Raw genomic sequence first — 27950 nt, 5'->3', positions numbered from 1 at the left:
ACAACGAGCGCTCCCAGGAACACGCTCTCCCGCTGCTCCTGCCCAGCCTGCAGCACAGGTCGCTGCCTGGTTTCCGAGGGGGGCGGGGCTGGGTGTCCATGCGCGCCAATGACGAACTGAAGCAAACGCAAAGGCAGGGGCCCCACAGGCTCCCTGACGAGAGCGGTGGGCTCGACTCGCTCTCTGGGATTTGGGCTCCTTCCCGCCCTCCAAGAGGCTCCCCGCTGCCACCAGCCTCTCGCCCCTGCCCCGGGGCCCCTTGTCCACCCGCGCCAGACCTGCACCCACGTGGGATCGCTCGCCCCCCAGTACTTCAAATTCAGCCCGTCCGCACAGAGCCTACTGCGCTGCGCCGCGCCCTCCCGCCTCGCCCTTTTAAGCAGCCGTGCCCCACACGGCTCTTTTAAGAGGTAAGCGCATGCGTGCGGGGAGTGAGCGGAGCGGGCAAAGTCCTTGGTTTAATAAGCTGGCTGCTGATCTCGTGCCTAGACGGGTGCGCACGAGACTCGGACCCGGTGAGTGTTGGCACCCCCGGGCTGCCGGCGCGCGGGCGCTGGGGAGGAGGCTTTTCAGTACCTAACTGACCCCAGCCACGAGTTCCAGTAACCGTCTGTCAGCGCGCGCAGTCGCGCACGTGCGCTGGGCTGGGAGGAGAGAGGAGGCGGGGTCGGCGCCTGTCCGTCTCCGCACCATTCTTCGGTCCATAAACTGCGCTCGTGTCCGAGCCCCCGCCGCAGAGCCCGGGCCAGGTGAAGCGGGCTCGGAGCCGGGCGTGGGGGAGGGGGTGGTGTTTCACTCGGAAATTACCGTTGAGAGGAACGGCCTGACAGTGCAGGGACGGTCCCCGCGGGCCTGGCTGCGCTGCACGTGACAAGGTGGCAGCGCCTTGGTTGGGGTGTAAAGTGACGACGTCCCGTCCCGTGGGAGGGGTCAGAGTCCAATCGCGGTACAGGGTGAAGCCCTGGTGTGGCTCGGTGCCCTCTGGGTTGTGTGTTTGTCATGGGCTGTGGGTGTAGTGCAGTTACCAGGGAAGAGGGGCCCTACTCACTTCTTTCTCTTTATATTGAATAAATGCTGCTGCGAACTTGCATAACAGTGCCACAGTGCACAGCCCTGTGCCCAGGCCTCTGTAGGACTGAGGCCAACAGCTACTGTCTTGTAAAGAATGAACTGAGATAGTTCTACCCTGATTGCAAACATAGCCACCATCATAGCTGTTCAAGTCAGAAGGCACTGTCCTGATAATCTTCTCTCACACATGCTGGTCTCTATTACACAGGTATAAATCCAAACTGAGGGTGGGATCCACAAAGGGACTTAGATGTTGCAACAGTGAGCATCAGGCCACCTAGCAAACCACAAGAATAACACTGCAACCCACAGAGCTGAGTTGTGTGCACCATACAATTACTCCTGGGGAATTTGGTGCCAAAAAAAACCAAAAATTCTGCACACATTTTAAAATTCTGCAAATGTTATTTGTCAAAATAACACTCATGGAAGGGGTGGAGTGGGGGTGGGCCCAGGGACAGAGTGTGGGTTGAGCACCCACATGAAAGAGGGGAAGTAGGCACCTATGCCTCAGAACCCAGGGATCGTAGCCACCAACTTCCCTGCTTTTTCCTGGGTTCTTGACTCCTGCCCTGCCCCCCCACTCCACCCCTTCCATGAGGCCCCACCCCATGCTCTGCCCCCATTCCAACCCCTTCCCCAAATCCCCACCCCAATTCTGCCCCCTCCCTGCCCATATTCCAATGCCTGCCCCAAATCCCTACCTCCTCTCCTGAGTGCACCACGTTCCCGCTCCTTCCTCCCTCCCCAAGCTTGTTAATGCTGCCAAACTGCTGTTTGGTGGCCGCTGGGAGGTAGGCGGAGGAGCGGGGACACGGCGTGCTTTGGGGGGGAGGGAGAGGTGTCCAGACAGCAGGTGTGAAAAATCGGGACAGGGGATGGGGGGTAATAGGAACCTATATAAGAAAAATACCCCAAAATCGGGACTGTCCCTATAAAATCGGGACATCTGGTCACCCTAGGTGAGGGGAGCTTTGCTTCCAGTGGGTGCACCCACTAATTTTTCCCTGTGGATGCTCCAGCCCCAGAGCACCCACAGAATCGGGACCTATGCCAGGGATCCAGAATGGGAAACAGCCTGATGCTCTGTCCTAGGCTTGTGAGGAGTTTCCTGCAGGCCACCATCTCTTTCCCTCAGGGCATGTGGGGAATTGCAGCTGCCTGGAATCCTCTAGCTCCCTCCCCCTCCCCTCGGCAGTGTCTTCTATGTGTGAGGTGGGCTCTGCCAGGTCCAGTGGCTCCTAGTGGTGGCCAGCAGCACGGCAGCCCATTTCGGGGGCAGGGGGAGACATTTTGTGCAAAAAACATTGTTTTCTGAAAAGTTATGTATTTCGCAGTGGCGCAGAATTCCTCCAGGAGTAATACAATAAATGGGGAGACATAGCCTAAGAATGTGATCCACAAAACCAGCATGCTAGGCTGAGAGCTGCCTGAGCCAGCCATGGGAAGGTAGGCCCCACTCTTCTCTTGTAGATAGGCACCTAACTCTGCTAATGATTTATAAACAGGAGCTCACCACCTAGAGTCAGCTGGCTTTAAGAGCCTGTCTTGCTCTACACAAAATGGGAGGGGGAGGAGGTACTCATAACTTTTAGCACAGTGGTTAGAGCAATCATCTGGGACATAGAAACCTTAGGTTCAATTCCTCCTCCTCTACCAGAGGAGGAGAAGGGATTTGAACAGGGGTCTCCCTACAGAGTCATTCTTAAACTCTTGCTGGGCCAGAGATAGTATGTGTGAGAATGATTCTATAGTCCAGTGGTAAGGGCACCCAACTAGGAGGTGGGAGACCCTGGGTCCAGTCATCTTACTCCAGTCATTCTATTATTACTCATCCTAGTGCCAACAGCTTCAACAGGAGAGACTGAGGGAACCCCACATCAAAATATGCCATTGCTCAGTAAATACTTTCTCCCCCCTCTCTGCCAGAAAGGATGGAATTGAACCTGGATTTCCCATGTCCCAGGCAAGTGCTCTAACTACTGTGGTAAAAGTTATAAAGTAGGTAGTAACACCTCCTCTTCTGGCCATTCAATGACAGACCTGTGGGTGGCTATCTTACAACCGAAAAACTTTAAAAACAGACTCCAACGAGAGACTGCTGAGCTGGAATTGATATGCAAACTAGATACAATCAACTCAGGATTGAATAAGGACTGGGAATGGCTGAGCCATTACAAACATTGAATCTATCTCCCCTTGTAAGTATTCTCACACTTCTTATCAAACTGTCTGTACTGGGCTAGCTTGATTATCACTTCAAAGGTTTTTTTCTCTTACTTAATTGGCCTCTCAGAATTGGTAAGACAACTCCCACCTGTTCATGCTCTCTGTATGTGTGTATATATATCTCCTCAATATATGTTCCACTCTATATGCATCCAAAGAAGTGGGCTGTAGTCCATGAAAGCTTATGCTCTAATAAATTTGTTAGTCTCTAAGGTGCCACAAGTACTCCTGTTCTTTTTGCGGATACAGACTAACATGGCTGCTACTCTGAAACCTATCTTCCTCCAGTTTGTGAATCAGTCTGGGGCTTAGGTGGAGATAGGCAACTGAACTGCTAGAGAGAGGCAGCAGTGCCCATGCTGAGGTGCCTAGGTAACTTTTACTTAGAAAACTTAGGTGCCAAGTGAGTTTAGGCGCCTACCTGGTTTGGTGGAAGTTTTGTGAATTGCAGTTTGAGCCAAAATTGCGAGTTAGGCACCTAAACCCCAAATGGAGGTATGTCTACACAGGCAGCAGCAGTCTGTGGCAGCGAACATCTGTACCTGGGTCAACAGACTTGGGCTCATGGTGCCCATGCTGTGGTGCTAAAAATAGCTGTGTAGATAGCGCTTTTAATTTGTCTCAGGCTTGAGCTCTTGCTGTGAAGCCTACCCCTTCCCTAGGCTTTCGATCCCAAGCTCCAACCCAAGCTACAACATCTACACAGCTCTGTTTAGCACGGTAACTCAAGATTGAGTTTGTTGTCTCGGGCTTGGAGGCTTGCTGCTACGGGCTGTATAGATGTACTTTAGGCATCTAAATCTGGGGCTTAGCTGCATACATACTTTTATGGATCTGGGCCTTAGTCCAGCCCACAGTGTCCTTCCCCCAACCAAGTGCTCAAAGAGGGGACCCTCTGCACGTGGATCTCTAAGCTCCTCTGCAGAAAGTACTCCATCATCTCTGCAGCTCTGCCCCAGTTGAATGTTCCCTCTAATTTTTTCCATGTATGTGCAGAAAATTTTTTGTTATGTGCAACAAGGTATGTGCGGATGTGTGCCACCAGTAAAAACAAAAACAAACAAACAAACAAACAAAAAAAGATATTTTTAAAAAGTTACCATAGGGATAATTACTCCAGCCAGGACAGGTTAGGCATTTTAGAATTCACTACTCAAAGAATTAAATTTAAGTGTAAGAGAAATAAAAATTATGAAATGCATAGACCAGTCAAAACACTAAAATAACACACTTTGAAAGAATTAAATTACAGAGGATATATGTGCATTATGGGAAGTACCAAGAAATAACCACAACAATAATACAAGTATGTGTTGGGAGGTGAGTGTGAAAGAGACAGAGACTGTGTGACACAGAGACTGTGTGCGCGCTGGCTGCTGGGGAAGTTTCTGAGAGACTCTGTGCGCTGTCTCTTTAAGGCACTCATTGAAAGCTCTCCTGCTCTGTCCTGAGCCCTGTCTCCCTTCCCCCGCCCTGCGGAGATGGGGTACATGGGCAGGGGGGAGAAAGAGAGAGGGGTTGGTGTGTGTGTGTGTGTGTGTGTGTGTGTGTGAGAGAGAGAGAGAGAGAGAGAGAGAGACTGTGTGAGCTGGCTGCTGGGTAAGTCTCAGAGACTGTGTGCTGTCTCTTTAAGAAAGGCACTCACCGCCCAGAGGCGCCAGTCATTCAGACCACAGAAGTGCTGAGTCCTGAGCCAGGCTGCTCCCTTTCCTCTGCTCTGGGGAGATGGGGTACAGAGGTGCGGGGAGGGAGACACCCTGACATCAGCGCTCCTCTGCCTTCCCCCACTCTGCACAGCCAGCAGGAGGGTCCCAGGAGCCGCTGCAGAAGCAACGTGGCTGCAAAGCGGTAGGAGGGAGAGTCACCTGAACACTGGTGTACGTGTGCGCTCTGCTAATCAACTGGGCAGCACTTGAATCTCACCTGGGTGGCCGCCCAACTGCACAGTTTAGAGGGAACAAAGTACCCCGCCCTCCTGCCTGTAGGGCCTATGCAAGGAGATTTCCTTCCTCTGTGTCCCTTCTGTGAATTTTTCCATAGGAGGTGTTGCGCCAGGCCTATGCTGTTTAAGCCTGTTTTTTTTAATAGGTTTAAAAATTTTATTAAGATGATGTTAAAAAAAAATAGTGAACAGAGTTTGTGCATAGAAGTTTCTGGTTATCAGGGAATAACATACAGATTATCAAGGGTGCAAAGTTTGGTTTAAGATAAGGTGGAATGAGGAATACATAATCTGCAATATCCCCGATTGTGGGTAAAAGGTTGATGGGTCAAAGTACAGACATTGAGATATGAGGGTATGAAGTTCATAAAGTGGCTATGTTTGGGTGTGGATAATAATGAGTGGATATGATGATGAGGATGAGCTAATATGTGGCCCAGTCCTACAAACTCTTATTCACATCAGTTGTCCCATTGATTTCAGTAGGGCTACTCAGGTGAGTTAGAATTTGTAGGATTAGACTGTGGCTTAAAATGTAAGACCTTAATTTCAGTCAGAAAACACCAAACAATTTTCTGCTTATCATTTGTAAAATAAATACATACATACATAATTTTTGGAGATTATTTAGTGAGTGTTTCTCAATATATATTTTACTACACACACAAACTATATTAAAAGAATATCACTAAGGTTGCAAAGTCAAGCTCTCAGAAATGAGGAAATGCCAGAATGAAGATTGCCTGTGCAACTTCAGTTCAGCCTCCTTGTGTCAAATTACAGTATTTAACTGCATGATTACATACTGTTTTCCCCCCGCCTCATTTAGTGCCAAGGACAGATTGTACTCTGGGGATGAATAAGGGTTGTGGAATGAAGAATACTGTTGTCTGTAGGACCCCTGCCTCAGCTGTTGCAGAAGTTGGAAGGTGTGCACATATTGCAGATACTGGGATGGGTAGGCATAGGCCCATCCAAAATTTAAGGCCCCCTGCCTCAAATGAGGGGGAGGAACTCCTCCTGGTCTGATTGATGGGCATCTTGCCAGTGCCAGGAGAAATGCAGTTAGAACCTCAGCAGGTTCTGGAGGAGCTGGAAGAGGGGCTGCAGCCTGACGCTCTCTACACAGATGTATGCCAGGGTCTCTCTTGGTGCAAAAGGGGCAAGTGTCAGGAGACTCTGTGAACCACGCCAACCACATACCCGTGCTCACAGCTCCACAGAGGAGCTGCCAGCTGAATTCCCCGGAAGGCTGAGGAACTAATGTAGAATACAGGCTGGGCCACTGGGGCGCCCAGCCTTCTGCAGGTGGCAATAGCTGCTGCCACTTGGTGTTGGCGCAGGACACAAGAGCAAGGACATGGAGCGTGAAGCATGGACAAGTATAGATGTTTTTGGGCACAGTTCAGCGATGGACTAGCTGAATGGCATTCAGCCTACTTGGGTGATGCATTGGAGGTCTCTAGCAGACTAGTGGGGTTGGAAGATGTGTTGCAAATGAGGCAAGGGGTGCCAGAATGAGAAGAGATGGTCTTATGGTTAAGGCACTTGAATATTGGCCTTGAGAATTAGATTCTATCCCTGTCTCTGCCAAAGTGTTCCTGTGTGTTGCTGGGCAAGTCACTGGGCAAGTCACTTAAACCAGACTTTTCACTGGTGGTCACTAATTGTGTGTCCTCAATTTTTTTATTGTGTGATATTTGAGACCCTGGGGTCTGATCTGAAGAAGTGCTGAGCACTGAGCTGCAACTGAAGATTTGGGAGCTGTGCGTTGAACATATAAAGTGGTTTATAATGTTAAATATTCTGAAGAAAAAAAACAGGTCCCAGTTGTCTCAAGTTTGGCACTCAAAATTAGTGGATTAATTTTGACTTTAATCTCTGTGGCTCAGGCAATCTTAATTCTGGCATTTCCTAACATTTGAGTTCTTGCCTTTGCAATCTTAATAACATTCTTTTAAATATGGTTTTTGTTGCAATTTATTAGGTTTTTAAAAAAGCAAACTGAACAAATAGAAATTCCATCATGTAGCATCATATTGACACCTACATGGTTTATCAGCAGGGTTGGAACCGTAGATCCACACACGGACATTTGTCACTTGAGCTAACTGAATAACTGATAGCAGTAGTAGGTTGTCATCCTCTATGTACACCAGTACTAGATGAAGATGAGACACACACTTTGCTAGTGGGTTGCCACAGATATTTGCTGATAGCAAAGGAATGAGGCTCAGGAATCCTGGATTCCATTCCAGGCTCTGGAGGGATGTGTGCTGTAGTGTGCACACAGACTCTTCTGCCCATTTCACCAAAACTTGACCCCTTCTGCTTTGTCCTCCTGAACCTGTCTATGTCCCATTCCTTTTTCTTCCCCACCCTGGCTCCTCATCCCAGTTCTATTCTCATCTAGCCAGTCCTAGTCTCCGCCTCAAAACACACCATCTGAATTGCAGTTCCTTGTGCATCTCCCTGAGGCTCCTTGTCACAGTTTATTCCTCCCAACTTGGTCTGGCTCTTGTCCCATCTACATTCAGATCAGGCACCCTCCTTCTCCTTGCTGCCTAAGCCCAGCTGGGAGAAGCTTTAAGAGCACAGAAGAGACAGGTTCCGACTCTCAGTTCTTGTGCCCAGTTCTGGCTCTGGCACTGCCTGCAGCAGCCCAGAGTAGCAATTGCAGGGAATGCTCTGCTCAGCTCCAGTAGGAAGCATGCTTAGAGCAGGCAGAATCTTTGGAGACTTTAGCTGTAAAAGTCTAGCATGTCTCCAATAAGCATGTGCATACTGCAATTTTTTTCAAAAACTTATAACTTGGCCAAATTTGGGTAGATTTCCCCAAGAACAGCAAAAGGCATATATCTAATATAAAGGCCCATCCTCTGCCAAATTTCAAGTCCCTGCTCCAAAGCAGGAGGCACTAGCAGAGTCACAAAGAAAGAGTTGCCAGAACTTTTTAACATGGGAAACATGCTTCCCCAGTCTTTTTCTTGGAAACAGCTGAACCTTTTTGGCTGAAACTTTCCAGAAAAAATCAGCTTGAGACAGACACCTAGCATATAAAATTTCAACCCTAGTGGTTAAAGTTTGGCAAAATTATAAGCAATTGAAAGCACCATCTTATAATGGGAAGTGTTGGGAAACCTTAATAATAAATGGTGCTACCAATACAGAAATGAAAACAAAAAAGCATCGACTTTTTTTCCAAAATAAAGCCCACAACATTGTCGTCTTCACTAATGTATTTTAGTCCTTTAAAATCCAGGTAACATTTTTGAAAGGGTTGTTGTATGCCTGTTTGTAAAAGTGGGAAGAGACATGGGGAAAAGTAAAAGTAGGACAGAGAACATAGTTGAGACTCCTCTGGGAATATTGCTGTGACACTCTCTAATGCTGCTGCTGCTGCAGCATGACTCAAATGATCCTGGCATTCAGTCATGGCTGTTTAACCTTGCCGTAATTTATACTCTGAATGTGATAAAAGAACATTCTCAATTAATACACTCAGTCCATTATTATTTGAAAAGTCTAATGTATTAAAGAGTGTAGCATCTTATCCTAAAGAACTGAACCAATTCAATTTTCCTTAGAAATGGCATTCATATTGACATAACACATGTATTCAAGGCAGTAATGTAAATACTGCTCTTTTTTTTTTTTTCACCTTTTAAAGAAAAATATTTTTCCTTTCAGTCCCTCCAAAAGACTCCCATAATCCAATGATGCTAAAACGTGTGATCCTATTTTTTTCTTATGAAGTTTCTATTGCTTTTTAATGTTGGAAGATATTGGTGCTTCATGTTACATTGTGATATTAATGTGTCCAGCATTTTTAACTTGTGTAATGGTTTATTGGCTTGCAGCCTGGAATAAGTGCAGTTGTACTGAGAAATAAATGTCCATCTCCATAATTATCTTTTACTGTGACAGCTGCCATAGAGTGACACTTCAGTCACCAGCTTCCCCCTTACTCTCTCACCACCCACTCACTGTATCAGGGAAGGTCTCCAAATGGCATTGCTGTACAAGTTTATCAACCACAGATCAGTAAGCTCAACTCAGATATTAACAGTATTCCTGTCCCCCAAGAACTTCAGACCTTCAAATAAGTAATCTAAGATTTTACTCCTTAGATGCATCCGTCTCTTTCTCTCATCTTCCTGTGCACTACTGTGAATGTGCTGTTTTCCTGTGTTTTAATATTTTTGTTTGTTAATCAGTGATTTTAAAAAATGCATTGATGCTAAGATGGTAAGAATATGTTTAAATAACTTCAACACTTACTAACACACTGGAATTTCCAGATGGGGCTGAATATTTTGAGGTCTGTACTTACTGCGTGCCACAATACAGAGCAGGTGTTGGGGAGGGTAGAAATACATATATATTTAAGAATTACTAATTGGCCCTTGTTAATACTCTTTCCATTCTCATAATACAATTGCGTAGTGACTTCAGAATTACAAAGATTGTCAAAAGTGTGCACACAAAAACTTAATTTCTCTCTCACTTAGGTCCATATTAAAATAACTACATGATGCCTGTGGATGAAATCCATTACACCTACATAAAACCAGTGTATTTAGGCTTTAAGTGGGTGGAGGTGAAATCCATTCCTTATACTCAAAACCCAGAGCTGTTGAGTGGGGCTGCTGCAGGGACTCCCATGGCTGCTATTTCAGCCTATGGGCTATGAAAGTGACAGCCCTTCATACTAGTTGCATGGGATGTTTAGGCCACTGGATCGGTATAAATGTTGACCCCTTGACTCCTCCTTAGTTCATCCCCATTGAAGTCCTTCATAAAGGTTTATATGCAGTAGTAACATGGAGAACTATTCTGTGGTGCATGGGAACTGTGCATTTACTCTACCTGCAGACACCCGTTTTCCAATTCTATCTAGAGATTAAATGGTGCAGAGAGCCACATCAAGGCAAGTCTGTGGCAGAGTATGGAGTTGAACTGAGCTCTCCCAAGTTCCAGGCTAGTACCCTTGCCACTGGGCTACTGTTCTTCTTCATAGTTTACATCTATATGTTTAGTTAAGAAACTCTGTGGATATTTGAATATTTATGCACCTTCTCATAAATGCTAATCTCTGTACTTTTAAATGTTAAGATTTTAACTGTAACATTATTTGGTAAACTAGCAGCCATAACAAAAGTTACAAAGATTTTATGTGTTATTAACTATACTATGCTAACTTGGTTTTGTTGTGGAGAGCTGTGTGGGTTACCATATACAGTGTAATTATTCATAGATATGACTTGGGTATAATACCAGCGGCTGATAAATCAATATACAAACATTTTAAATAATCTGTAACATTTATGGTGGCAGATCAGCCACCTCCTTCTCCACCCTCAGAGCAGCGAACTGGCTTTAGGGGATGGATCAGTGGTGACCCACAGAGAAAACAAAGGATCAAAAAAGAGGCTTGAAGAGGAGAGACTCTACGGGGGGCCCATAACAACAAGCTCACTAAGCTGGTGTTTAAGAATTCCACATTTCATAGTTTTGCACCACTTGGGAATTGAAATCTCAGAAGAAAACCAGATCTCATGTACTTTTATTCTCATAAACAGCATTTGAAAATATAATGGCAAATAAACATAAATATTACACCTCATGCATATGTCAAATGTAGATAGGCAGCTATGCATTTGGATTTTTTCTTTTTGAGAAGAAGGGAGAGAGACCTGCATATGTTCATTCCTACCCCACTTAGGAGAGGAGATGTGCATATTCTTGTTATGCTCATTCCCACCCCATTTATTTATATATAATACACATACGCACACTTACTTTACTTTTTGTATTTTGTAACATTCAAGAATAAAGACGAACTAGCACTCTAAACTAAACAGATGTGTCCAGAAAGAAAAAATCATCACTAAATCTGATTAGTTGTTCTTATCAACAAAATAAACATTGTGACAGAGATATCAGCTATCATGTTTTATTTTTTAATGTCCTTGATGCTTATGGAGGTTAACGTTTATGGAGCTCAGCTGAGCAAGAAGTATGTATGAAATCCAGGTGTTAGCAATAGGAACATTATTATTTTATTCTTAATCCTAGAAGTCCATGAGATTGTAATTTTCTCTTTATTAATTAAGCTTATATCACATTGATCACTATGGCATTTTCAGTAGCAAAGACTCAATCAGTGTTGGACACAAATTTCCGGTCCTCAATTTTATTCACCTGTTGAAATACAGGGGGAAACCACTCAGGAAAACAGTTCTAGTGGTGTAAAACTCTTCCTCATCCCTGACCCTTCTCAGAAGAAAATGTGCTGCTAACGCAAAAGACCTGATATTTCTTTTCTCCTCTTCATGGAGAGCAATACTTGAGATGCCGTATATTGCTGTCTCTTATCTCATATTGAAAAACATATCTTAAATGGCAGTCTTTAGTGCAATGTAATTATTTTTTATTTATTGCTGTAACTGACATGTCTACCTTTTACTTGACTGTGTCAGACCTACATACATCCCTTCACCTTAGGTTGTTCAATGTAATCAGCTGTCTAATCTTATTTTTCTATATTTAGCTAAATGTTTGTGTTGGGGTGTATGTTTACCGTCCCTTAACATGGATATAATCCATGCTGAAATTAGAATAGGTACCTCGATGCTTTTCATTTTTTTAATAGGGACACTAATATGAGATTATTAAAACAGGGTTTGTGGTTGTTGGATTTTTTTAAATAAATCTAATTTGTTTTTCACTTTTACTGCTGTTTAATTGTCCAAACTGAATGAATGAAGGGTAAAAAGTAAAGCAGACTAAGCTGTTTTACTTCCTGATTTCACATACTGTTATAGTGGTGTTTGGATTTGTGTTGCAATTACTGCAGAGGAATATTTAAATATAAACAAAACCTGTTTCTGTTTTTACAGATTATATTTTATAAAACTTATTTGCAACCCCTATATTTTGTGTCCAAACTACCTGACATTGAGTTGAGTGGGATGATGCACATATGTAATGTGTGTTGGCAGGATTGAGACCTTTAGTTGTCTCCTAAAGCCTTTCCAGAAGGTGCCATTGGGCTACGGGGTGAAATCTTGGCTCTATCAAAGTAGATGACAAAATTCCACTAACTTAAATGGGGTCAGACCTTCACAGCTAATTTTTTTTTTTTTTTAAACTCGCTTTGCTGCTGAAATTTGAATTCATTTTAACAATAGTTTTCTATGGAATGTCAGTTCATGTCAAGAAAAAACAGCTGTGCTGAAAGAGAGTTTTTTTCTAACATATCTGGTATACCTGTCAGCAGAGACAGCTGAAACAGCAGAGACAGAGAAGCATGGGTTTCATTTATAAGTTTAAAGGAACTGGGAGTGAAATCATTACCCTATTGAAGTCAATAATTTTAAAAATAAGTTAATCATTCATTTTGGGTAAATTGTTCTCATTTAGCTCTTTTCCTGCTTCTTTCACACTCTGTATTCCTTAATCAGTTTCCCATCATCATCCTGGCTAACAAAATAGTTGCAGAGCAAATGTGAAGGATGGCAGGCTTCTCCTACCTCAGGAAGCAGAAGATATGCAGCTGTCTGTAGTCAGTTGTGACTTCAACCACAGCCACTGTTTATGAGACCACTTAAATGTTATAATCTCCATTGGACCCACATGTGGAATTTAAATTGTTTTTCTCTGGGTTTCAAATTACTGAATACTTCACCCCCAAAATGTTTCTCAGTATGAAAGTTCTATAAATTTGACATGCATCTCAAACAGCTTTTGCTTTGCAGGGTCACTGACGTACAGTGTGGAATTCCTGCTAAAGTGGTAATGATTATACAAAGAGTGGTGTTGAACTCACGTCCTGGTATGTATTTATTTCCAAGAAAAGATCAGTGTATTTTGTATAATTGCATAATACTCCTAAATGGGGAGGGAAATGGAGGAAAGTAACATGAGATATTTACAGAAAGTAATGTGCAATAGAAAAAGTGGTTTATGATAGATGTGTAGATATTGAGCCTGTATATGCAGTCTTCAAACTTTTAGGCAAGATCATAGAGTTAGGTGTAATATTAGTGACTCAGGGTACATCTACACTACAGCGGGGAGTCGATTTAAGATACGCAATTTCAGCTACGTGAATAGCGTAGCTGAATTCGACATATTGCAGCCGACTTATCCCGTTGTGAGGACGGCAGCAAAATCGACTTCTGCGGCTTTTTGTCGGCGGCGCTTACTACCACGTCCGCTGGTGGAGTTAGAGCGCCGATTCGGGGATCGATTGTCGCGTCCCGTCGGGACGCGATAAATCGATCCCCGAGAGGTCGATTTCTACCCGCCGATTCAGGCGGGTAGTATAGACCAGACCTTAGTGGCAATAGCCAAAGGCACACTATCATTTACAGCTTTTTAGCTTTAAAATTTGTTCTCATTTTACTCTGCTGTTTGTAATTGACTCTGAGATGATTGAAAATAATATGCTTCTCTGCTGACTTTTGTCCTTTTCTTTTGACAAACTTTGAATCTTGGCTTCCTCCCATGTTTCTAAGGAGCTTGAAATTTACATGGCTTTTGTTGTTGTTCGTTGTTTACTTCTTTGCTTATGCACTTGCATCACTCTAGATGTCAGAACAACTCTTGGAATAGTGTTTATTAGTTTGCTGCTGCAGAACCAGTTAAAATGTTGACGTTTTTGGATATTTCTCAGTTTGGAAATAGTTTTTGCAGTTAAAAACGACAGTGGTATCTCCTGTAGATAGGTGTTTCTCTAAAGTGAGTGAAGGATCAATCAGTGACCTAAATTTGTGCAGTTAATGCTAAAAATGGCCCCAATTCTTAGATCTGGCTAAGGTGCACTTAGCACAGACCCTGGAGAGAAGCTCTCCAATCCAGGGAATTACCACAGCATCTGGACTTCTCTAATTTAAGCACAGTTGCTTATGGCCCCAAAGGGCTGTTGTGGCAATGAGGAATATCTAAAACATACTGGCACTCTGGCCACACCATCTTTTCCTCTGGCAAGACTACTGCCTCAAGGCAGGTCACAAAGGGAAGTGGTATAGAGTCCATCTGGCCAGATCCACCAGATTTCTGGAAGTGGCACAGAGAGGCTGTATCAGACCAGAGAAACTGGCCCAATGCCACTGCTGTGTTTTTGAGTGAGGGGCTAATCAGAACCTTGTCACTACGCAAGTATGTCATCGTCTTTGGAAAATAAGAACAACTCAATTTATATGAGCCAAGTTTGGATTCGATCTCTGCTTCATTTTTCTAACCTGCCCTGATAAAACTTTATAGCTCTCTCTGGGGCTGTTCAGAACTTAGGAGTGGTGTTGGTTTGCTAACCTGGTTATCCAGACTGTGATACAGTGACGTGAACTTATACATTATGTGTTTAAATATAAGCATGAATAAATTCTGTCCGAAATTATATGTATACTTCTCAATTATAATTTCATATGTCTTTTAATAAACTATGTTAAATGAATAAAATTAGTGAGTGTGTTTGGGTATTGGGTATTGGTTTTTGTTTGTTTTTTAATTTTTCTCACTTACTTTTGACACTTCCTAATTTCAGAATGAAAAGTATAAAAACAGCATAATTCTCTCGTTACACAGGTGCAATTCAGTAGTATTGCATGTGTGTAACTTAGAGCAAAATTAGGCACCATGGATCTGATTCCTTTCTCACTTACACCAGTGCAAGTCAGGAAAAATTCCATTGCCATAAGTGGAGTTATACTGGTGTAAAGCTAGTGTGAGAGCAGAATTGGGATCAACATTTTTGAAGCATCTCAAATCTAGCTGTCCTTACTTAAGAGCACTGAAATTGTCCTCTGCAGACATTGACATTCACATCCCACTTGAGTGAATGGGGTTGGGGAAAGGAGTGAATTTACCTTTTCTGCGGTTTGTGTGTGGCTGAAGACCATTCTGCAAGGCAAACTGACGGTTATCAAGACTATCTTTGCAACAAAAAAAACCTTAGACATGTTCTTTTTGTTTTGCTTCCTATAGAAACTTAGACTAATTTGGAAAATTGATCTAAGGATAAAATGACTAAGAATAATTCATTTATTAAGGAGGTTAATTTTTTAGCCTCCAATTGGTTAAATGTACCTTCTGTGCAAAGTCATATGCTACATTTTAAAAAATATTCTTGTTAGCCTTTTTGAATGCTAATATGAGACAATGCAAAGCTACATGTGAGCATCATAGTTCAGTCCAAAAGAACTATGGCCGTGATCCTGCAAACACTAACGCATGGGTACTCGAACATAAGAAGTGCTGTATTGCATCACAGCAATGGTCCATCTATCCCAGTATCCTGTCTTCCAAGTGTGAAGTTAAGCGCATGCGTGCATAAGGGTTAGGGTTCTAACCACCCTGTAAGATGAAGCTGTAAGTCAGTTTCTCCCATGCTGAAAAGACCCTTGGAAACATTTACAGGGATTACAGAAAACCTCTTTTATTTCTTTTGTTTCAGATAAATAAATAATCAAGACATACTATGCAAGAATGCTATGTCAAACTGGAATTTTGTGAATTTTAGTCCACTTAATTGTTTGTTATTTACTAAAAAAGGAAGCAGAACATTTAAATAAAAGGCCTCAATTTTTTAAAAATAAAGTTAGATCAAAGGTTTTATCACTGATTTATTTGGAGGTTTTTTTTTTTTGCTTCACTTTAAAATAATTCTAGGTAAAAATGGTGTGCCAGTGGCAGAAAACTTCCGAATGGAAGCGGCCTCCCTACCAGATAAAATCACAGATGGACAGGTACAAGCTCGAACCCTCTACCTCTCTGTGGACCCTTACATGGTAAGTGAAAGAATTGAGGCAATGTCAGATGATTTTCTAAAAATGATTTTACCTCTGTGCCAACCATGATGTTTAGTGTGAACTACACAAACTATGAGCCAAACTTATCCCTGATATAACTCCATTCACTTCTGTGGAATTATATTAGGGGGGAATTTGGCATTAATGTGCCTGTGGCTTATATAGGTTTTTATATATAAGAATGGGGTCATATATATAAATATAAATAAGATATCCAGTCATGGGGTGGGGCAGAAGCAAAAATCAAAATTCCCTGATACTCATAAAAAGCAGTCAGCTAGGCCCAGACCCTCAGAGGTATTTAGGTGCTGAACTCCATGGGAATACAGTGCCTAAATACCTTTGAAGATCTGGGCATTATTTCCAAGCACAAAAATAGTTCACTTAAATTCTATTTAGTTATCCAGTCTTTACTTACATATATGGGGCCAGGTGCTTGTCTGCTCTGAATGGTGTAGGAGGGAGCAAAGAAGAAACAAACAGTCTGTGGAGGGGCCAGTGAGGCTGTCTCATGCTCCCTCACCGTTCTACCAATACCTGCAAAAGCCCTTCCCTATGAACAATATATAGTTGGGAGTGCTGTGGATTTGGGGGTGGAACTAGGCAGAGCCACCCTTAGCAATTTTTGCATGGGCCTGTAAAATAAAATTTTCAAGCTTCATGAAGAAAAGGACTAGACATACACTTTTTTAGAATATAAAGGAAGGATGAGACAACCCTGACATTTCTAGATTCCCCTAATCATAGAGGGCCCACGGTCATGGGCTTCAGAAGCACCACAGTTTTGCTCTGAAACTGAGCAGCAGCTCTAGACAGAATAGTCCCTTGTTAATTTGGCAGAAATTCTAATAGAAAATTCAGCAGAGTTACTACTGACAGACCACCACAGAATCTAGCACAACTATCTGGGCCTTGGGATTCACTCCAGCCTGCACTCTAGGCCTAGGGTGTGGGACAGCAAGAGGCCATGACAGCAACCTGAAGGTCAATCCTACATCTGTGTCATTAAAGGAGGTAGCAGCAGCACCATCACCCACCCAACTAGCTCCCAGAAGAGGCAGATGAGGAATGATGTGGAGGAAGGAGAGATGGGAGGGAAGTGTGAAAGGTGGGGGCATTCCTTTCCCCCAAGATCCCAGCTGCCTTTCCAGCAGCAATTTATGATTCAACATCCACTTTCAATGCTCAATTTCTATTGAAAAAAATAAATAAATGTAGGGTCGATAGGGCAGCTGAACTCAAGTGGCCCAGATGTTTTCACTGAAGGAAGAAGTAGGAAATCCTATTCAAAACGTTACCATGACATTTCATATTAAACCCATAGTATCTTAAACCAACCATTCTGGTGTCTGGGTTGGCGGCCTACTAATAACGATTTGCATGGTTACGTGAGAGTAGGGTTGCCAACCCTCCAGGATTCTCTTGGAGTCTCCAAGAATTAAAGATTAATCTTTAATTAAAGATTGTCATGCGATGAAACCTCTAGGAATACGTCCAACCAAAATTGGCAGTCCTACATAGGAGACCCAGCTTTGATTATTGATCCTTGGCTCTTATTCCCTGGGATAACAGGAGCTATGATTATGCAAGAGAAGTATTCTTGGCCTCTTGTAGTGGAGGAGTATCCCATGTTTCTCTCTAAAGTTCTCTTCATCCAATTAAGTAGTGTTGATTGGATTTGAAGACAATCTCATCAAGTCCCCATTGACTAGAAGTTTGTGTGTGGTGCGGTGCATTTAGGGTGTGTGTTTGTGGTGACACTATTGAGAAAAATAAAATTTCCTCCCTTTGTATCTAAGTGAATGAATGAAAGGAGAAATAAATAATTAAGAAGGTGAAAGTGGAGTACTTACTGAAAGATTTTGGAGTAGCCCTTTGTGCTTTGTTATGAAATGCATCCCACCCATGTTACGGAACATGTAAAGGAAGCTCATGTACATCATCATGCAAGAATCTCCTCATTAGAGCCTTGTCTTTTAGCGCTGCCGCATGAATGAAGACACAGGTTCTGATTACCTCCTGCCCTGGCAGTTGTCTGAAGTGGCTGATGGTGGGGGCATTGGGGTTGTGGAGGAGAGCAAACATGCTAACTTTGCTAAAGGAGACATTGTAACTTCTTTCAACTGGCCCTGGCAGACAAAGGTCATTCTGGATGGAAGACTCCTCCAAAAGGTAACATACTGAACTATAGAAAATTAAGTTAGTGTACACACAATTTTTCTCCATTTTAAAAAAATCTTTTGTTTGCATGTGACAATTGATTGTTATTTTAGAGATATGTCAAGGACAAAGCAGTGCTAATAAAGCAACCAGTTATTACAAAGCAGATCAAATTAAGTTTGGCAAAGTCTACATTAATTTCTCTTTTCCTTGTAAGAAGCAATTAGGAATTCCTTTTCCTGCCACTAAACAATCCAATGTTGATGAAATTGTTAAATTCATCAGCATTTTCTCTGAGGCTGCTGTTAAGGTTTCTCCATTAATCATGCAAACCCCAAATAGAACTTTTGACACCTGATCACCAACATATCTTACTACTATGCTCTTAACACATTTTGTATTAAATGCAAAAAGCATACATTAGTGAAACCTTGTAAAATCTCCAGCACACTCACAAAGGTAAGGCTATTCAAAAATCACAGTTCTGTAATGGCTATAACTTGGCCCCTCTGCACACAGAGTATTTAATATGTATTGCATTTTCACTATAGACCAGGGGTAGGCAACCTATGGCACATGTGCCGAAGGCGGCACGCGAGCTGATTTTCAGTGGCACTCACACTGCCCAGGTCCTGGCCTCTGGTCTGGGGGGCTCTGCATTTTAATTTAAATGAAACTTTTTAAACATTTTAAAAACCTTATTTACTTTACATACAACAATAGTTTGGCTATATATTACAGACTTATAGAAAGAGACCTTCTAAAAACGTTAAAATGTGTTACTGGCACACGAAACCTTAAATTAGAGTGAATAAATGAAGACTCGGCACACCACTTCTGAAAGGTTGCTGACCCCTGCTATAGACAGAAAACTTCTGCAATTTGAGGTAGAACTTTGCTTTCTGGAAACTTTTATTTTAGGACTAATGGTGTCATTGACTCAACTCCTAGATATGGCAACCCTGCTGTAGCATCCGTCAGGCCATTGTGGGTGTAGTTCAACATTGTTAACTATTTTCTGTCTCCGAACCGGTATTTGACCATGGCGTAATTTTACATCTTACCATCTAATTGCTAAAAATCCTTAAGTCTCTTGTGAGTGACTTTTTGTTAAAAGCATTTTGGGAAAAAACAAACAAACCCTATTTGTTTCACTTTTTTGTAAACTTGTTATTGAAGTATTATAGTAGATCTGACAGCTGGTATATAGCAGGCTTCTGAATACTGGTTTATACTTTTGTCTGAACTAAACAGCCTGGGTTATTTTGTACTTGTGTTTATTTAAAATGTGGTCATCCTAAAATTTGCAGTCAACAATAATATTAATCCAAAATCTCACTTTAAATTTTTTTTTCTCGTGTAGCTAGATCCACAACTTGTTGATGGACACCTCTCCTACTTTCTTGGTGCAGCTGGCATTACTGGGCTGACCTCCTTTCTAGGAATAAAAGAGAAGGGACATGTGACTCAGGGTGCCAATCAGACAATGGTTGTCAGTGGGGCTGCTGGTGCCTGTGGTTCTCTGGCTGGTCAGGTAAACAGGTTTAAGATTTGCAAGAGAATGAGCTATTACTTCTAAGTTCTGTCTTGTGAGATGTGCCTTCTTGTAACTCCACTGATTTCACTGGAGTTACACCCACCTGCTTATTTCATCTGTGAATTTGGCTCACCAGTGGGGATCATGCTGAGTGTATTTAAGTGTTGAACTTCAGATTCTTGAAACTGGGAGGGGAAAAGTTGAGTATGATGATTACTTTGTCACTGGCTTGAAAGTAAACAAACTGATTTATATGCATAGTAGTCTGCCCCCAATTTCTAATTGCCTACCTGTTTACTTAATACACTAATTTTCATATAGAAAAATATTTTACTAGATTTTTATAGTGTTTAGTTGTCAGTCTTATGGACTTTGGAACGTTATGATAAGGTACACTCTCACCAAAAGTTGAGGTAGGTACTGGCTGCCACTTCCAGCAGCTCCTATTGGCCTGGAGCAGTGAACCGTGGCCACTGGGAGCCGCGATCGGCCGAACCTGTGGACGCGGCAGGTAAACAAACTGGCCCGGCCCGCCAGGGGCTTTCCCTGCATAATCGGCGGAACAAGTTTGGGAACCACTGTACTAGAGTATTGATGTGTTCATCCGTGCATTAGGATGATATGGCCAGTGAAAAGCATAGTAAATACTTTCATATGTTGCTTTGGATAACATTACATAAGACTTGCCAATCTGGGTCAGACCAATGGTCCATCTACTCCGGTATCCTGCCTTTTGACAGTGGCTGAAGCCTAATGCTTCAGAGAGAATGAACAGAACAGGACAATTATTGAATGATCCATCCCCTGTTGTCCAGTCCCAGTATCTGGCAATCAGAGGCTTAGGGACACCGAGAGCATGGAGTTGTCCCTGACCATCCTGGTTAACAGCCATTGAGGACCTATCCTTTCCTATCCATTCTTTATATTTTATTGGTATGCAGTTCTCTAAAAAGGTAGTATTATTGTTTATCCTCCCAAGCTTTCTAGAGTAAAGTGTATATACACAGCATTCAACAAGTAGACTTAAAACAAGTCAAATTCAAACACGAACTGTCACACCACAACATTTGAACAAATACATCAAATTAGAGTATATTTACATTTTGATTTTCCAGTCTTTTTACTGGAGACCCAATCACTGGAGGGGAAATAGTGCTTGACATTTGGCAGTCTTAAATTGTATTCAGCCTCTAAAGTACTGGTGTCTGTAATTCTGCTGGTTAAAATTCAAGTGATTACAGGGTACTGAAATGTGGGCAGATTGATGGCCTCACTGTTTTGTTTATGGTGTTTCTGCAGATTGGCCGCCTAGAGGGCTGCTCTAGAGTGGTAGGAATCTGTGGTACAGATGAGAAGTGCTCCATTTTGGTCTCAGAAATGGGATTTGATGCGGCTATCAATTACAAGAAGGGGAATGTGGCAGAGCAGCTGCATGAACTCTGCCCAGCTGGCGTGGATGTTTACTTTGATAATGTTGGTGGAGACATCAGTGATGCAGTTATAAATCAGGTACCTATACCAGCTGTCCTGTTTATACCTCCTCCCTCTCCCAAATTCTTCATGCATCTTTTGGAATGAGTGTAATATAAACCAGCCTGCTGAAAGATAGGAAAATCTTCCCTTCCCACATATACCTGACATACTGAATGTGATTGAGTCAAACTGTCCAAACATCAGAGACATAAGCCTATCATGCTGAACTAGCCTGATGGCCTAGCAGTAGCAATTTTGCATTGTGATGCAGGAGTCCTGAGTTTGATTTCTACTTCTGGTGTCTTAATCCCCTAACCAGCAGGGACAAGGGAGTACCTTAGCAACAATGCCTGTCTGAGAGGGCGATTACCGTTGTTTTTCAACTTTGATCATCTCTGGCTTGTTAAGGAGTAACATTGCTGGGCTCTAGTGAGGGACCTAACCAATCCTCTTTGGTAGTAGCACCAGAGTTGGAGGTGGGAAGGGGAGAAAATAGGGACACTTGTCAAGACCTGAGTGAGACAGTCAATGAAACTCTTCTCTCAGGAAAACTCTTATCATGATAATCCAGATCATCAGCTGAATGAGGTTTACGCAGTTTGAGAAATCGGTTATTGTTTGCCCACCTCCTGAAAACATCATTTGGAGTTCCTGGGAAGGGGGAAAACGGATTATTCATTCTTACTCGAGCTTTACTAGAAGAACCTTTCAGAGTATTTGGGCAATCTGAATGCTGCTGGGGTCAATCAAGGAAATAGTTGGAGAGAGTTAATTACAGTTGTTAAATCACTCCTTATACTCACTGTTCCCTCACTGCATATTATGCATTTCCAGGAATCGGTGACTCCTGTCAGCCCTTGAGAGCAGGAACCCTCTGGGATTTGGTGGGCCAGCAGCAGGAGTCAAAGATCTCATTTTTGTTGAGGCTATTCTACTGCTGGGCTAGAGAGCAGGAAAGCTTCTTTTTTTTTTTTTTTTTTTTTTAATTAGTTTAAAACTTGGAATGTGGCAAGGGGGTGTAATATTCTGCACTTCACATGCATAAGTGGTTGAGGGACTCATATTTTCATGAGTGAGAGACTACATTGACACCATCTGCCTTACTCCTGTTTCACAAATTAAAAGAATAGAGTAGAAAACTCACACTTATTAATGGTATAAGACTGCAGAACAGATACATGGAATGGTTTTTATTTTTCATTACACAGCTGGGTATGGGGGGGAAGGGATAGCTTAGTGGTTTGAGCATTGGTTTGCTAAACCCAGGGTTGAGTTCAATCCTTGAGGGGGCCATTTAGGGATCTGGGGCAAAAATCTGTCTGGAGATTGGCCCTGCTTTGAGCAGGGGGGTTGGACTAGATGACCTCCTGAGGTCCCTTCCAACCCTGATATTCTAAGATTTGCAGTGTTCCTCCTTCCACAGTAAATATCCTCACTCAGTAAAATAACAATCCCTCATATTTGTTACCCAGTTAACACCTGGTTGAATTGTACATGTACAGAGGGGTCTTATCCTCCCACTACTGCACTGTTTTTAAACCACCTGCTACACCATTACAAACTGAATGACCACATGTATACAATTCTTCTCCCAATGTCTTCTTCTAAGGAAAATGACTTTGAGAAATATACTTGTTGCATGATTACCACATATAGTCTAATGAACTTCTAATAAGCTTGTGTCTTTTTGAGGGCAAAGAAAGTAGTATTTCTCATTTTGTGTTGTCTCAAACAGATGAATCAGAACAGCCATATCATCCTATGTGGACAGATTTCCCAGTATAATAAAGATGTGCCTTATCCTCCCCCACTGCCTCCTGCAGTAGAAGAAATACAGAAAGCAAGGAATATCACAAGGTATATTTCTCCTTCCCCACCAGCTTCATGGTGCATTGAACACAGAAATTTACATGTGTTGAATTTACATTATCAGTATATTTGATCTCAGGAGAGGGACTCTGGATCCATTGTAGGCATTTTTATGGTAACACTGTGGATTACTGAAAAAAGAGGGAAGGACCTGGTGATTTTGTGTTTTACAGCTGTTTGTATTATAAACATTTGGTGAGGAGGCCACTAAATGGGCAGAGGGGACACTGAGAATTGTGACTTCAAGTGGTACTAACACTGCAGAATTAAAAGCATTTTAATTGGCTGATATATGCCTCACCTGTGGTCACTTGCTTTATTCTTTGGCTGTCTGTCAGTCTTTTTAATATGAGGAAGGTTCTGTTACCAAATGTTCTGTAGCAAGTGTCTTGTCTCTGATTGTAGTTGTGCGTGAGGAGAGAAAATTAAGTAGAATCCTTCTTGGAAGGTATTGTGGTCACTGCATCTTCCACTTTTTAAGCTACTCTTTTTAGTACTAATTTTCTTTATTAGGGAAGAGGATTTCAAATATGACACAATATATATAGGAAAAAGATTCATGAATGTAAATTAATGTGGGGTCTCGGTTAGGCTTACACTAAAATAAGGCAGCAAAGACCAAACTCTACTAGTGCTCAAGGTCCCTCTATACCCACCCGATAATCACAGGAAATTAATAGTGTTTGATATGCCTATCTGATCCTAGAGGATGGTCCTTGCTAGGACCATCCGAACAGATGACTAATGCATCAGGTCTAACTTTTTCAGTCTTTTGTTGACCACTTCCAATCCTTTAATGGATCACCTCCCATCTTATCCCACTAAATCTCCACATTCCTTGGAGCATTCTACACCTGAATGAGCTTCAGAAATAAATAGTGTATATATTGGTTTGAGATCCACTGCTCTCACCTTAAGCATTAATCACAGTTGTATCCTGCACTGAAGTCAGCGCTTTAATGTGGCTGTGTAATCGCGGCACCAGCGCTGGGAGAGAGCTTTTTTGTTTGCTGGTTTTCACTTGGGATGACCAAAAAAAAAAAAGGGTAGAAAATTACCTGCATTTTACAGTCACATATTAAGCTGATCTCTCTAGTACAGGGGTAGGCAAATGTCTGAGTATGGAAATTGTATGGCAAGCAATGAATGCTCACGAAATTGGGCGTTGGGGTGCGGGAGGAGGTGAGGGCTCTGGCTGGGGATGTGGGTTCTGGGGTGGGGCTGGATATGAGGGGTTGGGGGTGCAGGAGGGTGCTCCGGGCTGGGACCGAGGGGGTCAGGGGTGCAGGCTCCGGGCGGTGCTTACCTGAAGCAGCTCCTGGAAGCAGTGGCATGTCCCCCCTATGCCTCCTACGCAGAGGCACTGCCAGGTGGGTCTGCGTGCTTCCCCGTCCGCAGGCGCTGTCCCTGCAGCTCCCATTGGCCTCAATTCCCAGCTAATGGGAGCTGTGGGGGTGGTGCTTAGGACAGGGGCAGCATGCAGAATCCCCTGGCTGCCCCTGTGTGTAGGAGCTAGAGGGGGGACATGCCGTTGCTTCCAGGAGCCGCTTCAGGTGAGTGGGAGCTTGGGGCCGGATTAAAACATCTGAAGGGCCTGATGAGGCCCCCGGGCCATAATTGGCCCACCTCTGCTCTAGTAGCACTCCTTGGCTGCTAGTCCTCCTTTCAATACTGTTTGAAATACAGGCAGGATTACTTGTCTGAGAACACATTGTTTCATCTAAAGCTTCCATTGTACAGAATTGTATGAGCAAGCTTGCCCAGCAGCTGCCTGCACTACATCTAACTATAGCTAATGCTACTAATCTTCTGTTACATTTGCCCACAAAACTGAAAAGATTTCAAAGGCTTTTGAAATATATTGACCAGCCACTCTAGTTATTAAATCATCATCCATTCTTTTCTTTCACAGGGAGAGGTTTCTGGTATTAAACTATATGGACAAACACGAAGCTAGTATTCTACAGCTCTGTCAGTGGATCAAAGAGGGGAAACTGAAGGTAGGAACTGAACTTGTGTATTTTATTTATAGGCATGAGCCTTCTTTCAGGAAGACTAATTTCTTTGCCCATATCAAAATCACTTTGACTGCGGTGCCTCACTTTGGAGAGTGAAATGATAAACACTTGAAGACTTTTTTTATAGCAGCATTGTTTTAGAAAGGGCAGTATAGCTACTTAGAATTTAGTTTTACAGCAATAGAACTGGGTCCTTTAGAAGCACACATAACTGATACCTAGATTCTACCATTCTCAGAGAAAGCCAAATCCTGTTTTTTTGACATGAGGTTCCTAATCCAGACTTGAAAAGTCACTCTTTAGTACTTTATGGGTGGGTAAGTGCCCTGTGTCCAGCTCTTTTCTCCTGAAGCCTACTGATGTTATGTGGTCCCCCAACTGATCTGCTCATCCTCCCTGAACTTCGCATCCATGTACACCCAGAGCTGCAGTAATATTTTATCTTTCATTTAAAGGGTTTATTAACCTACAGGTTTAAAACAATCTACTTGAACAATGTAGCTACTTTCATCTTGACCAAAGGGCAAGGTCCAAAAGGGAGCACCTTCCTCTGTGGAGTAAAAAGATGCCTTTAAAATCTTTGGTCAGTGCTATAGCAATTTTATGGCCCCTTTCAGATAGACACTGATTTTAGAGGGAAAACTAACCAGACCTATTCTTATTGACAGGTCAAAGAGACTGTGGTAAAAGGCCTGGAAAACATTGGCGGTAAGATGTTGCATCATTTTCTAGCATAATCTTTGCTGAAATATAGTTACAACACAACTTTCTCTCTCCTTTCCTCTTCCCCCAGTTCAGATGTTTGTCCCTCTCCTAGAATATGGTTTTAAAATTATTTGCCTAAACAAGGTCAAAATGTCACTTCAAGAGAGGTAAAATAGCCTGCAGCCAGTGGCTAAAAACCACAAGAAACAGTAAAAACAAAACAAAAAAGGGGCTTTGTACACCCAAGCTATAAAGCTAAAGAGCCAGCTCATTCAAAACTTGTGTTTTGAAAACAAGCCTTCTTACAGCAGGTAAGTAATGCTTAAGTAATGCTTTAGTCCTGCAGGGTCAGAGGAAAACCCTTGGGAACAAAACATTAGCTACATCATACAGGTTGGGTTTAATTTCGAACCATTAGCTTACTGCACTTCATGGATTTGTTTTAAAGGGACTTGGCTAACTGGACAGCCATATTTCATATTCGGTTTACTCAGGCTTTGCTTTTTATGTAAAGTTTTCGTGTTTATTTCTGAAGCAATAAATATTTGATAAGCTGCCTCTTCACCCCATGGCCAAAGTTTTAAATAAAAGCCTTTGCTGTAGGCTCGCCAGGTATATGCCCTCCTCTTGTGTCTGCAGTGCATGTTGTCTGCATGGCATATCCTAACAACAGTGCATACAGTAATTAATAAATTAGTTTTAACATTTAAAATGACTGATCAGACCTTTGTTTACAACAATAGCAGTTAATTTTTAAAGTCTTATTATGGTGTTTCAACTTCCTGTGTTGTGGGGGAATTTATGTTTTAAGTCCAAAATTTGATTTCTCTTTACATTGTTATAATCCAGTAAAGGAGGCTTTCAGGATCTTTTTAAAAAAAATTTACTACATGCATAAATGTTTAATTGGTATTATCCTAATAACGTGTATTATTCTTATTCTCTTATAGGGGCTTTCCAGTCCATGATGACCGGAGGCAACACTGGAAAACAGATAGTGTTAATTTCTGAATAAAAATCTTTGCCTCTTCATGTGAATGTGGCCCACCAGGAAAAATAAACTTGACTGCTGAACAAGCATTATTTTATTTAAATTAATCTTCCCTTTTGTTACAGCAGGCACCAACAACTAAAATCCCCCTAAACTTGGATAGCAGAGATTTTTGGACACAAGAATTCATTTGAAAAACTCTTCCACTGAGGCTACGTCTTCACTACCCGCCTGAATCGGCGGGTAGAAATTGATCTCTCGGGGATCAAATTATCGCGTCTCGTCGGGACGCAACAATCAATCCCCGAATCGATGCTTGTTACTCCACCAGTGCAGGTAGGAGTAAGCGCCATCGACGGGGGAGCCGCGGAGGTCGATTTGCCGCCGTCCTCACAGCGGGGTAAGTCGGCTCGGATATGTCTAATTCAGCTATGCTATTCGCCTAGCTGAATTTGCGTATCTTAAATCGACCCTCCCCTCCCTCCCCCCCGTAGTGAAGACGTAGCCTGAGAAACTTAAATTTGTATCTGAAGCCAGGCTGTATAGTACCTGAAATACTTCCATTTCATAGCCTGAAACACTCTTCCGCTGGTCCATTTAGTCCATTTCCTTACATAGTGGCATTTTACATCATGCCTACAAGTCAAGACAAGAGAGCATTATTATATGTATCCTAATTTATCCACACAAAGTGCTGGCCTTTAGTTTGCACACAATTGTGAGTTTCATCAGGGATAAATGCAGCTTTAGATTTAATCTTATGCTTCATCTTTTTTAACTTCTATTTGTTTTTCAGGATTAAAAGAGGGAAAAAATAAAAGGCTTCTTATCAGAGTTCTATATCTCGTCTTTCAATATGCAGATCTGCAAACTCTATCATTCAGCAATGCTGCCGGCTGTCATAGGGCTGCTTAGACCTAGGAGAAATGTTAATCAAGGGAGAAGTTGCCTGGCAACGAATTCACCAGTTAGGGGTCTCTGTTCGCCTGAGGAGGCTGATCAGGAGGTCATCTGATAGAGGTGCTGGAAGATTATAAAAAGCAGAAGCTGTTCAGTTTGTTCTCTCTCTTAAGCCTTCTTCCATCAGTATAAGTTGAGGGAAACTTCTGCAGGAGCCAGAAAAGGTGAGGAGAGAGCACTC

The 27950-nt window shown here is 42.6% G+C and overlaps 1 protein-coding gene across 9 annotated transcripts; it reads left to right on the top strand.

The window, feature by feature from the left end:
* The first annotated feature begins 130 nt into the window (after positions 1-130).
* Positions 131-27624, top strand: PTGR2 (prostaglandin reductase 2). 9 transcript variants are annotated; one of them, XM_034769208.1, is made up of 11 exons: positions 417-515; positions 13003-13079; positions 15917-16035; positions 18037-18228; positions 19580-19750; positions 21053-21262; positions 22962-23083; positions 25008-25095; positions 25782-25821; positions 26769-26851; positions 27606-27624. In XM_034769208.1, exons 2-10 carry the CDS (start codon positions 13043-13045, stop codon positions 26831-26833), a joined length of 1044 nt encoding a protein of 347 aa, XP_034625099.1. In that variant the 5' UTR covers positions 417-515; positions 13003-13042; the 3' UTR covers positions 26834-26851; positions 27606-27624. The 9 variants fall into 9 exon arrangements, with proteins under 9 accessions (XP_034625106.1, XP_034625099.1, XP_034625101.1 ...); XM_034769210.1 differs by lacking the exon at positions 27606-27624 and adding an exon at positions 26938-27096; XM_034769211.1 differs by lacking the exon at positions 27606-27624 and adding an exon at positions 26935-27093.
* Positions 27625-27950: the final 326 nt, after the last annotated feature.

The sequence above is a fragment of the Trachemys scripta genome, chromosome 4 (genome assembly GCF_013100865.1).
Source record: "Trachemys scripta elegans isolate TJP31775 chromosome 4, CAS_Tse_1.0, whole genome shotgun sequence".
NCBI lineage: Eukaryota > Metazoa > Chordata > Testudines > Emydidae > Trachemys > Trachemys scripta.
This window is presented reverse-complemented; position numbering and strand designations above follow the sequence as displayed.